Consider the following 14,141-nt stretch of genomic DNA (forward strand, 5'->3'; position numbering starts at 1 on the left):
GAGGAGGAGAAAGAACTTAATTTGTTGTTGTTGTAAACAAAAGAGAGCGAAATGGCCTTTTTTAAATAGAGATTAAGGAATGGTGCATTAGAAATCCTTCCAAACAAATAAGCAAAGGTCAATTGTTTCCAATGAAACATCTCTCTTATGCTCTTGTTTATTTCTTGTTATTTCATCGAATACATAGATCCTCACTTACACGATTGAAGTAAACTTTACATTGAAAGATAGAATTGCAATTCCCCCGGGTTAATGTTTATGACATAAATCAAAATGGCTTCATTGGATCAAGTTTATGTTGGTTCAAGAAAGAAGCCAATCGTTTCACCATTGTCAACGCCTTATCACAAGTTGGGTTGAAGAGATGGAAGACATGATCCTCCCCTTCTGTCTCCATAATCTCCACCACTCCTTTCCATCCACTATTCTTCAATGTTTCATAGTACATCCATCCTCTATCCCTCAACACATCTTTCTCTGCAAGGCAAATGAGTGCTCGGGTGCACCCCAAGCCCGATAGGCTCAGCGCTCCAATTGCACACGGGTTAACCCGAGGATCATCGTATCCTGTTGTCGATGGACATGCATAGATCCATGTCTTTTCAGCAATCACATTCTTTTGTGGGTCGATTAACTCGCAACCAATTCGTTCTTTCCCCCAAAAGTAAGGTTGCACCAAAACAACACCAAGAAGATCTACACTGCTGCCCAATTCAGTGTCATGGGCCCGCATCGCCATGTTATGGGCGATATTAGCCCCAGCACTGTCACCACCCAAGAAAACTCGCCCAAAGTCCACGAAGTCCCTCAACCATGCCTCCGGGCCATCTCCATTGACATGTGAAACAGCCCATTGAATTGCTACCCATGAGTCGTCATAAGCAGTAGGGAGAGGGTGTTCAGGGACTAGTTTGTATTCCACCGATATAGCTACGACATTAGCCTCAGAAACTAGTGAATTGAGATGGTCGTGATAGGTGGAAGAGAAGGCTGAGCCAGCACAGAAACAACCACCATGGAAGTAAATAAGAAGTGGAAGTTTATGATGAGTTTTTTGTATGGTGTTGGGCAGGTACAGCCTTGCTGATACACCAGTTTCTGATGAGATGATGATATCTTTGGATGAAACATTGGTGTGGGGATCAATCGATGGAGGAACGATGTCTGTAAAAAGAATTCTTTCTACGTGTCCATCTTTGAAGACTCGAAGGAAGGGTAGAAACTCATGGTCTACTTCTCCCTTGCTTGGCTCCATTGCAGAGAGAGAGAGAGAGAGAGAGAGAGAGAGAGAGAGAGAGTGTTTGGTAGGGGTGGGTGGTGTGAGCTTGATGGAGGGTAGCTGCCACACTCTCTTATAGAGATATTTGGTGGAGGCCCACCACCCAGGATTAGTGAATGTGAGGCCCACCAAAAACTGAACTGATCATGTAAAGATTACAACCATTTGATCTGATGTATATTCTTTCTTGGCAATGTAAGTGCATCGTGTACTTTACGATGCACTCTTTCGAATCTTATTGATGGTTTCTAAACATTGATTCAAGTTTTTTCATTATGGATTTTATAAAAGAAAGGGCCAAATATTTAGGGTCTGTAGGCAGAAAAGAATGTGGCATGAGTCACAAAATAAAGATCTGGAGTTGCATAGCTAACCAAGTCCCTAATGTACATTAACCAGACTTACAATTAGTCAATGCATTGCGCAACAATCTTGTCAAAAGCAATAAGCAAATATACCTATATTTAAAGATAGAAAAGATTGACCGTTGATATTTAATAGGATTATTATAAGAGAAAGAAAATGAAAGAGAATTGAATGGATGTATAACAAATTAACCATAGCTGCCCACACTTAAGAAAATAACAAAGAAATAAATAAATAAAGGAAAATACCGGACTGACTTGGTTAAAATATTACACTGACGTGGCATTTCATAGATAACAATTGATTTTTTAACTTGTATCTCGAGGAAATAAATCTATGGTTATCTATGCACCTCCACGTCAACGCAGTGTAGCACCACTCATTAATAAAGGAGTTTGGAGATTCCGGACTCGGATCATATGAGTCGTCTTACACTTAGTTGGACACTGCGTTCAACAATGCGCTGATGTGGCATAGATAATCATAGACTTCTTTTTTCAAGATACAAGTTAAAAAATCGAATGGTTTGTATACATTATCACGTTAGCGCATTGTTGAACACAGTGTCCTTTCCTGATCATATGCACTTAGGATGGAGTGGCGTGAAACCCTCATCTCACACCACAAATCATGCCATCTAATTAAGAATCCAATTACTTAATGTCCTATATATGATTTCAGGCCTTAACGTATGGGATCTGAAGTCAAGGAAAATTAAAAATGCTAAAAGAGTAAATAATTATAAAAAATGTCATCCCACATGATCTGACCACGTAATATGGAGATTTCAATTAATAAAAATATACTTCCACATGGAAGTCTCAATAACACAAATAATAGCTTTGATAGCATACTCGGAATCACCACAGCTATTATTTTGTCCAATAGTCCACAAACTTGCGAATTTGAGAGCTTTAACGAACGCAAAAATATCTATGACAAACTATATATCATTTGAATTTAATCTTCCCATCACACCAAATAAGAATCAGTCCATCCTCCTACAGATACAAGAATTTTGGGTTGGGCTTCAAACTCGCTACAAAATTTTATGATTTAGGTACAAAAAGTTGATTATGAATAAGGATTTAGGTTGGTTTATAATAGAGATCTATGATCTTTGGATTGGGTTAGACAATAAAATTGGTCTATTATAATTCATTAATTTTTCTATGGTAAAAAATCTTCAAATTATGCCGTAGCTTTCATAGATCGTTCTAAGCTCGTTGAAGCTCTCAAATTCACAAGTTTGAGGAGTATTGGCTAAACAAATATTTGTGATGATTATGAGTTGGGGTGCAACTTAATTAGTCCCATTCCGACTAAGAATCAAAGTAAACTGATAGCTTTGGGCTGGTTTGGAGTAAGGGGCGGTTCAGTTCTAGGTTAAGAAAATGTAAAATTGATCAATTCGGTTCGGTTCTCGATTCAAGGATTATTTAAAAACTGAACTAAACCGAGAATTGAACCCTTGCTTATTTCAGACAATGAGCAAATGCGAGTAGTTTGCAGAAGGATGTCAAATCCAAGGGTTTCCTCTCACGAGCACGAAGACATGATTTTTAGGACCCCAAACACAAAAGGTTCATTCTCCTTCAAAAGAGCTTGGTAATTAGAGGGCAAAAGAGTAGTTGGAAAATGCTTTGGAACAAGAAAAAATCCCTCGACAATCCTTTTGTAACTTGGCTTGCGGTAAACAAAAGGCCCATTTGGGTGAAAAATTTGAAGAATGAGAGGAATGATGTTGTCTTCTCAGTGTTCCCTTTGTGAGGAAAATTTGGTAGACAATTATCATTTATTTCTTTAATGTCCATACTCCAAAACCCTGAATTTTTTTATTGTATTATTATTTAGGTAGATCTAGAAAGCTCAAAGTCACAGGACTCAAGGCCTATGTCCCATATTATTAATTGTTGGAAATTTCAAAATATAAAATGATTTATTTCTGATTTTTTGGTTTTCTTAAGTTGAAAAATTAATAATTTCTTTGGAAATGATTTAGTCCCACCTTACTCACAAGTAAGAGTGTGGGAGAACTTATAAGTAGGAATAATTAAGGACATTTATCTTTAATTTAGAGGATTGACTCGACACTTCAAGGTATTGCGAAGCACCACCCGTGCAAGCTTGGGCAAAAAGAGATTGGGCTTTTTGTGTTGCACTTCGCATTGTCGTGAGGAGATGGAGTCTTAAATTTTTTGAGATTTAAGGACATCCAACAGTTGTGGTTGATCCATCACATCTGATGGAGCGGGTCATGTTGGTATCTGAACATGAAAGATCAAGTGTGAGGGATCATGATTGATATTCAATTAGGAATGATCAGATACATTAGATCACTTGTGTCCGACCAAATGCGATCATGACCGTTAGATTATGTAGATCCAACCAATTGGTGTTGATGATATGACACAAGACACACATACCTTCGATATAGTGATGAGATTTAGATTGTTACATCTAATATCAGACAAGATCCAAAGACTCTTGAACCAAAAGTCATTCGTCATGACTCTTGGTCAACACACTCATAATTGGAATATATATAACCAACCAGAAACCATATCGACTTGCCGAAAAATCTTGTGCTTTCTTGATTTGAAGCTTAAGACTTTGGTATCATTAGTTCTTTAATTTATTGTGTGTTCTAGGTTGAAATTGGATCGTACATAATCATATTTAAAAACTTCAAGTATAGACTTCATTGTATCCTGAAGGAGATTTTTCTTTGGATCCGTTGAGTAATTGCAGTTCAATCCAGATGGGGAGATTAATTGTTTAAAAGAGATCGATCTTGATCGAGCCTTTAAGTCTGAACATGTCCTTCATCGAATTCTTCCAACTTCCATACACTTTATTCCAACATTAACCAGGGTTTTATTTCAATCTAAAAATAATCAATAAATAAAATGGATATTCTGAGTGTAAATAAAATAAAGTTTAAGGGTTAAAAATGACACCATAAAAAAAAATATTATCTCCCCTTATCCTTCCTTCTTTTAAATGAAATTCAAAGTTGAATTCATTCCAGTCCTATTCTTTGTGTAATTGTAAGTTCTTCAATAAATTTGCATATAAGAAAATTAATTCATTCTCCAAGGAATTGTTCCATCTTGGTGGCCATTTGGAAAGCTTAAAAGGGTAAAATAATTTAATTGATGAAGAATTATGAAAAGAGTATCGTGTGGCACTCTGCATGCTAAAAGATGTTGAGACAAATTGACCCAATTTGGAAATTCATAAGTTTCCTCTACTTTAACCTCACAAACCAACCACTCTTCCTCATCATCTCTTCATATCTTCATCTCCGTCACCAATATGTTGATACGAATCTCCACCAAAAGCTCAAAGTAAGGACGATCCAACTCGGAAAAGTCAAGGCTTAGACATCCATAATGAAAATACGTCAACCAAGGCTTGATAAGACCGTGAAAGGAAAAAAATAAAATAGATCTTCTATACACATAGATAGATCCAAATAAAATATGTTAGTACATTCATATAGTAGAAAATTATTTTAATAACAATGTTATTGATGAATGTAATGATGTACATGGTTTTGTATATTGATGATCAGGGGTGGAGCCAGGATTTTCTTGTAGTGGGGGCAAACTATGGTTAGTTGTATAGTTGAAGAACTTGAAGATGAATGGTTTTAAAGAGAAATTCAGAGATTTTTGATTAGAAATTGAGGAAAATGATATTTACGTCATTTCCAATTAATATATGTAAAGGCCCGGTCAAGAGGCAATGTCATCAACAAAAAATTGAAGAGGGGTGTGTGTGTGTGGAGGAAAATTGGGAGAGAGGTGAGGGAGTGGGGATAAATGGGACATGTAATTAGTTGAAAATATAGAGGTGTCTCAAATTCTGTGGGGGCAATTACCCCCACCAGCTCCTTACTAGCTCCACCCCTGTGATCTCTTGAAATGTTTTGTTTTGATAAAGAGATCTAAGTCCTTGAGTGTTGAATCCTAAAGCAAGTAGGACCTGGGTCGTTGGATGTAAATTCTGAATGCTTTTCAAGATGTTAGCTTGTATGGGATGTTGGACTTTGATTATGACATGGTTCTGCATGAGCATTAAAAGGACTGAAGCACAAAGCTGTTAAGCTCTTTATATTTCTTAATTCTAATATTAAGTGGTTACATATAAATAAAAAAATTATATCCTAATGGTATCCACACATTACGGACATGAATGATGATTTGCAATAGAAAATGAAAGGTTTCAATATTAAATTATTCTTGGTCGACAGGACTGAATGGGAAAGCAAGCACTAAAATATTATCGCTGAATAGAGGTTGATCTAGTGTTTTGCAAGGGATGATCTAGTGCTTTATGTAGTTGATCCTTAACATCCCCCCTCAAATTCAAGGTGCCTTGTCGCACATTGAGGTTGTTGCGAAGAATTATGAATCGTGATGATGCAAGGCCTTTGGTGAGTACATCAACAATTTGGTCTCTAGTGGATCTGAGCCAGACATCCAAATCACGATGAGCAACCTTGTCCTGGACAAAATGGAAGTCGATCTCAGTATATTTTGTTCAAGCATGAAAGATCAGGTTCGCAATGAGGTATGTAGCACCTATGCTGTCGCACCAAAAAGTGGGAGCACAAGAGATAAAAATATTCAACTCGTTGAGTAATGATTGTAGTCAAGTGAGTTTAGTGGCAATATTGGCCAGAGATCGATATTCAGACTCGGTATTAGAATGAGCAACAATGGCTCTCTTGTGAGAACTCTAAGATATCAAATTTGGTCCTAGGAATATGGCATAACCACCAGTTGATCTTTGATCATCTAGAAAACTAGCCCAGTCAACAACAGAGTAGGCTAGTAATTGACGAGATGGTGATTTGCGAAAGAACAACCCATAAGTAGGTGTTGGTTTTAGGTATCTAAGGATGCACTTGACGACAACCCAATGAGTTGAAGTTGGGCAAGGCATAAACTGACAAACCTTGTTGACAATAAATGTTATATCTGGACAGGCTAAAGTTGTTGTATCTAGCGTAGATCTTGAGTCCCAATAGGATATTGAAAATAGAAAGTAAAACAAGTTAGAAAGAACTTATCAGTTTGATTGGGTGATCGATGTATGTAGAAGCCGTTGTCCTTAAAATTAAATCCGCCCCCTTAGGATGATATCCACAGTGTGATCGATTTCAGGCGATTGGTTTTCAAGATTTAATAATCACAAATCTGTTAACCGCGCACTTGAAAATAATAGATCTTTGGCAAACTTGATCGAATTAATAGGTGTATGAGCAACAATAAAGAGAAGATTATAAAAAAGGAAGAGTGAGATTAGAACACTGCTTATGTGTTTCTATGTACAGAATTCTAAGACACATATCTCTTTTATAATAGTTAAAGCCCAATAGTACAAAGAAGCCCAACGATTCAATAGATTAAAGAGAGAGACGTTTGGACTTTAATTAGCCCATTTTCGAATGTTGGAGGATCCAAACGATCAACATACATTCATTCTAAAGGTTAGTTAGATTAACGGTTGAGATGAAAAAAGAAGCAATAATTTTTAAGTAAAATTAATCAAACAAATTTTAGCAAAAATGGGCATTTCATGCGCACCCATGTAAGACTTAAATCTAAGATTTGCACCCTCTGCTCGTGCATTGCATGCGCGCACACACACAAAGCTTTTTTCAACGGGTTAACCCCAAATACAATTGCATGCGAGGCAAACTCTCTTTCTCACTCACATTAAAGCAAGTAGGAGAGTGAGAACATTTATAAGTTAAGCAAAAATTTTATTTATCTGATATGGGACTAAAGATTTAGAGAGTTATCTCTACAACTCTCAAGAGAAAGTAAATCAAAGAATTTTTGACTTTTCAACTATGAAAAATAAAAAAAAGTACTTTTAACTAAGGTTTCACTTAAAATGGAAAACCCCTACACCAAACCACACTTTAGAAAAAAAGGTCTTAAATTCAAATCTTATTCCCAACAAAATCCAATAAATAATAGTAATTATGAATCTTACAACAAAGCCTCCACAGATTCATAGTAAGAAGATTTGTACAAAGTGGAATACAATATATCTAATGTCGATGTCTTTTGAACTTAATCAATACTTAGTTTAGATAGGTAGAACTTGCAGGGACTTGGTGTCACTAGGTTATTTAATCTTTTTCTTTTTGGAGTAAGTTAACAACTATATCATACATATCTTTCTTTCTTAGATTGATCGAGTTCTTATGGTTTGACATATTTCAACCGTGTCTTGAATCTTGGTTTCTTTCATGAATATTCTAGAATATTTCCTTACAATACTCATAGGGAACAACACTACCCCCACATTCACATAGGTAATTTCATCAAGTGTGTTCCATGACTATTACACAATACTAAAATATAGGCCATGGAATTTATTAAGAGCTTTTGCTTATCCTCATATCGTCATAGAACAACACTACTCAACACTATAGAAAAGGGACGAAGAGTTAAGACTCTTTTTCACTAGTGCTCACCCATTAGTTCAATGATTTGTTACTACCCATTAAATCTTTTTCCTAAGATCTTCATTCACATAGATTGGATTTTCATTGTAGATTACTTATTTACATAGGCTTAAGTCTCATTCCCTTTAATGCATTACTCACTAACCCTATAGTTAGTGGTTTTATTAACGAATCTACTAGGCTATTTTCTGACCTCACAAAATCAACAATAATCACACAATCCATCATAAACTTTCTTACTATATTATTTCTTAGATGAATGTGTCTACTCTTACCATTATATATATATTATTTTTGGACTTGACTATAGTTGTCTGGTTATCCTAATGCATAGATATTGAAGGCATTGGTTTTTTCAATAAAGGAATATCTAGTACAAGATTTCTCAACCACTTTGCTTTAGTTTTTTCCAACTCCAAAGTAATGGACTATAACTCCATTGTTGATTTGACCATACATGTTTACTTTGAAGATTTTCAAGAGATAATTCCTGCACTTAGTATAAAGACATAAATATTAGTGGACTTAACTTCATCAAATTCTGAGATCTAATTTGCGTCATTGTACTCTTTAAGTACATTTGAACTTTCATTAAAATATAAACTCAAATCCATGATTTTCCTAAAAAATCTAAGAATCCTCACTAAAGTTATCTAATGATTTCTATTAGGATTGCTCGTGTATCTACTTAACACCCCCACAACAAAAGCTATGACTAGGTGAGTACAGTTCATTAGATACAATATATTTTTTTATGATCATAGCATACTTCTATTGTGACATACTATCACCTCTATTATTTTTAATTTTATGTTAGGATCAAAATGAGTTAAAATGGGTACACTATCAAAATGTCCAAACTAAGAAAGTACTTTTTTTACATAATGGCTTTGAGATAGGACATACCTTTTTCTTTCTTTATGATTTTAATTCCTAGTATGATATCAACTTTTCCTATGTCTTTCATATAAAATTTTGAATTTAAAAAAGATTTGGTATCTCCAACAACTTTAAAATTAATTCCCATGATCAACATATCATCCACTAGATTTAAGAACAAAATTAAATTTTTGATGCCATTACTTAGGTGCTTATTTTAGTCTATATAAGGATTTTAAAGTCTATATTCTTTGTTCTCTTGATCATGTACCAGATACCCTTCTGGTTGGTCTATATAGATTTCTTTATCTAAATCATCATTTTAACATTCATTTTGTGACCAACTAGCTTATTTATAGAGACTAGGGCAACCGAGACTCTAACTGTAGTCATTCTAGAGACTAGAGAATAAGTATCAAAGAAATTTACTCTTTTTTAAAAAAACCTTTAGCTATTAACCTTGCTTTAAATTTGTCTATGGACCTATCTATTTTTACTTGTTTCTAAAAACCTATTTATAACGAATAGGTTTGATGTCTTTAGGTAAATCAACCAACTCCCAAGTATGGTTCAATATAATTGATTCTAGTTCATTATTGATAGCGTCTTTTCAAAAGATTATATTAGAAGAAGTCACAATCTCTTAGTAAGTCAAATGATCATAGATTTCTAGTGATTAGAATTGAAAATAATGTTATGAAACCTAATACAATTGTAGAATCTAAGAATGCAGATTTTTTTGAACATATATTTCCTTTGAAATCTAAATTAGAAAAACTATCTCGTGAACCTATTAATGAATCCAAAGAAAAATCTAGTGATAATCTAGATATAGAACTTAGAAAAAGTAAAAACGTAAGGAAATAAACTAACTTCGGAGATGATTTTTATACTTATCTTATAAATAATAATTCTCAAACCTATAGTGAAGCTATTACTTCTTTTGATGCACCTTTTTGGAAAGAAACTATTAATAATGAGTTAAAATCAATTAAGTATAATCATACTTGGGAATTAGTGGATTTACCTCTTGGAACCAAATCTATAGGTTGTAAGTAGATATTTAAAAAAAAGTTAAAACCTGATAGGTCAATTGATAAGTTTAAAGAAAGGTTGGTAGCTAAAGGCTATAAACAATGTAAATACATAGATTTCTTCGCATTCTAGTAAATAGAATTTTGATAGTTTTAGCTTCTATTAACAAATTAGTGATTGGCCAAATAGATGTCAAGATTGCATTCCTAAATGATGATCTAGATGAGAAAATTTATATGAATCAACCTGAAAGAAGTATTATTGTAGGTAATGAGCACAAAGTATGTAAGTTAGTAAAATCTTTGTATGGGCTTAAGCAAGCTCCCAAGAAATGGCATGAAAAGTTTGATAAAATGTTATTAACTAATGATTATATGATTAATGAATCAGATAAATATGTTTATAGTAAGTTGTTGATAATGTTGGTGTGCTTATTTGCTTTAAGTTGTTGATCATATTAATGCAATTAAATACAACATCTATATATATATATATATATATATATATATATATATAAAATACATTACAGTTTGCACTATCGACACCATAGGAAGGGACTCTCAATATTATAATTAGTAATAGTGCACTACCAGATCAACCAATGATTTGTTATTAACCATATGAACCTAATTCATGGGATCTCCAATCACATAGGTTGGGTTACTATTACTGTTGATCTTTTGTTATAAGCATGAGTCTCATTCCCCTCGATGTTTCATTCACTAGCTTTTTACCTAGTGGTTTTATCAGAAGATCGGCCAAGTTCAACTTTGACCTCACAAAATCAAGGGATATAATCCCTTCATCAATCAACTGACGTACAATATTATATATTAGGCGTATGTGCCTACTCTTCTCATTATAGGATTTGTTCTTAGCTCAAGCTATTGCAGATTTGTTATTACAGTGTAATGATATAAATGAAGTTGGTCTTATCTACAAAGGAATATCAACTAAGATATTTTTAAGACACTTAGCTTTGGAACTAGATTTCTTTAAAGCAATAAATTCTAACTCCATAATAGAAGGAGTTATACAAGTTTGCTTAGAAGATTTTCAAAACATTGCACCTCCTCTAAGGGTGAATATATAATTACTTGTGGATTTTGTTTCATTTAAATCAGAAATCCAGTTAGCATCGTTGTATCCTTCTAATAAAATAGGAAATCCACTATAAATCAAACCATAATCCATGATTCCATGGTTCCTCTTAAATATTTAATATAAAGCATTCCAATGGCCTTATTAAGACTATGTGTATAACGACTAAATCTTCCTACTGCATAAGCAATGTTAAGATGTGTGCATGTCATCAAATATATAAGGCTACCAATAATTTGATTATACTTTGGTTGTGCTACAACATGTTCTTTGTTTTTCTTTAATCTTGAGTTTGCATCATTAGGTATAGACATTGGTTTACAATCAAAATGTCTAAATTTTCTCAAAACATATTCTACATAATGCTTTTGTGAAAAGATTATGCTTTCAGATGTTCTAACAATTTTAAGACCTAATATAACATCTACTTCGTCCATGTTTTTCATATCAAAATTGGAAGATAAATTTTTATTAGTTTCAATCACAATGTCAAAATTAAATGCAGTACATACTTGATGGATCCAACTATATGAATGTGGGAGTGGGGCCACTACCTATAAGAGTTTAGGCAGACTCTTTAGAGCACTCATGAATATCCAGGTATGTTGCATGACCTATTTGTGCCAACTTGATTAGAATAGCTCAGATTTTGAGAAGTCAATGTGAACAGTGCGACAACTGATTCACACAAAAGAATTATGGTTTATAGAAACTATAAGTTTCAACAAATTCTTGTGGACCACTACTTACTTACTTTAGGTGTTGGTTCATAATCCAAAAGACACCAACTCATAAGCATTAGATTTTTATGCTCCTTATTTCCTTATTTGTATTTTGAAAATTGTGGTGGATTGTTGTAATTTTAACTAAAAAAATTAACTATTTTAGGCATTTTAAAATACAAAGTGGTTATAGCTATTTTGGTATACTAAATATAAAGTGAGTACCTTTAGCTTTTAACTATTTTGATGTTAACAAACATAAAAGTATATTTTTATCTTTTTAATTGTTTTGGGTGTATCCAACACATAAGTGATGAGTGTTTAAATTTGTTCTCTAAAAGTTTTAGTCTCACATCGATTATGAGAAGGACTTATTGTGCCCTTATATAGTATCTTGATTTACTTGTGTGATAAGTTAGGAAGAAAAGTGGAGGCCCACACATGCACGGGGGGCCCAATAGGAAAATACAAAGTTTTATTGGAATTTGGATCCAGTGATCCAAAAACCTTAATGCGTATATGCACGCACGACACGTGCGCAACGTTGGGGGGGGGGGGGGGTGCAAATCCTCCCTTTCTAACCTCGTGTGTGTGCGCGGGGACTAACCATATTTTTGCTAATTAAAGAATTGTTTTGAACTGAGTTTAATCAAATCTCGACTTGACCGTTAACCGTTGGTTGTTTTAATTAACCTAACGGTTGTGAATAGAATGTTTTAATTGACCGTTGTAATACCGTGTTTAATAAAATTAATTGGAAATGAGAACGTTAATCTAATGATCATGATTTTGGCTTTTTATAAACAAATCCTTTTTCCTTTCCAAAAGGGCACATAAACTTTTTGTTCTCTCCTTTTCTATCGCCCTAAAATTATTTTCTCTTTCTATTATTCAATAAGAAGCGATATGAGCTATTCAATATTCTCAACCATTGCGAGTACACGCTTGGTTCGGGATTGTGATTGTTTTACCTCGGAGGGTATTTTGCTGTAACCAGTTGCAATGAGATACAAACTTTGTGGGGCTTGATATACTCTTAAGGGCAGTGATTCATCACGCCTAGATCAAATTTTTAATTCTGTTCATTATATTGTTAGTTGCATCAACAATTTTACAACATGCATACCTTTAATGGTTTCATGACTTTGGAGGAGATGTATGACCTCATTGTAAGAGGGTGTGGGAGGCTTAAGCTAGTCGTAATAAATGGTTCATAACCTAGACCAAGTCTAGTGAGAAGAGAAAATACATTGTTTCTATCACTTATAGGCTTTCTAGGGTTGCAAGGTCATCATAGATGCTTTTGAATGTCTGAATATAATCGGACATGGAAGATGTTCCTTATACTGCATTCGAAGCTTCTGTTCTAAATAGAATCTCTATTCTTGGATTCTTGAGCAAAAATATTAAACAAGGATTTTCATACCTCCGCGGCAGTGTCAAGTCCGACAACCAGCCTAAGAACTTTCTCTGATAATGTACCTGTGATCCATTCGTGGAGGAGAAAATCTGACCTCCTCCATGTGATAAATTCATGATTTCACCAGTACCATCTTCTTTTGAGGTTGTGAGGGCCTGTGGTGGTGTTGGAAAGCAACCATCAAGGAAGCCAACCATATCCTATGACTCAATAAGTCCGATAAGTTGAATTTTCCAGAGAGGGAAATTTGATTGTGTCAGTTTAATAGACACAAAGTTTGCCACATTCAATTAAGGGGGATATGAATATTTTTTGGGTTAAAGATGATTCAGCTAAAGCCATCGAAAAAGTTCAGTTTTTGAAAGCAAGAGAGGGTCGATTTAGGAAGACGTTTTCAAAAAATCCACCTTGGATGCTCTGATACCATGTAGAAGCCCATGGGCCTAATTCATCCTCAAAAAACCAGCTTGTAAGGTGAGGATTACCTTAAGTTTATACATAACACAAGGTCATGATACCTAGATGACGCGGACTATCGCTCACACTCCTCATGTGTAAGGCATCTCCAACACCCCCATGGTTACCACTTACCTGCTCTATATGATAAAGGATTTTTGAAACACTGAAATTTGAATATTGATCTTCACCTTCTCAAGGTGAGTTTTACCGTTATGGTCTTCTACTATTTAAAGATGAGAATACAACTGTGTAGGTTATATAATATAAATAAGCTTTCTTATCACGTAGGATCCTTTGACTAATTAAAAGGATTGAATCTTGGCCGGAGCTGTAATATTTTGAGCCGTACAACAAGTATCCTTCTCCTTGCTAGAATTATCTTGTTGTGCC

General features: G+C 34.4%; 1 protein-coding gene across 1 annotated transcript; it reads right to left on the reverse strand.

Moving 5' to 3' along the window:
- Window positions 1-153: 153 nt before the first annotated feature.
- Window positions 154-1,282, reverse strand: LOC147404944 (putative carboxylesterase 2). The gene has a single exon (XM_086437783.1). It carries the CDS (start codon window positions 1,253-1,255, stop codon window positions 269-271), a length of 987 nt encoding a protein of 328 aa, XP_086293909.1. The 5' UTR covers window positions 1,256-1,282; the 3' UTR covers window positions 154-268.
- Window positions 1,283-14,141: the final 12,859 nt, after the last annotated feature.

Source organism: Akebia trifoliata, chromosome 4 (genome assembly GCF_017979445.1).
Source record: "Akebia trifoliata isolate Shusen 1 chromosome 4, ASM1797944v1, whole genome shotgun sequence".
In the NCBI taxonomy this organism is placed as follows: domain Eukaryota; kingdom Viridiplantae; phylum Streptophyta; class Magnoliopsida; order Ranunculales; family Lardizabalaceae; genus Akebia; species Akebia trifoliata.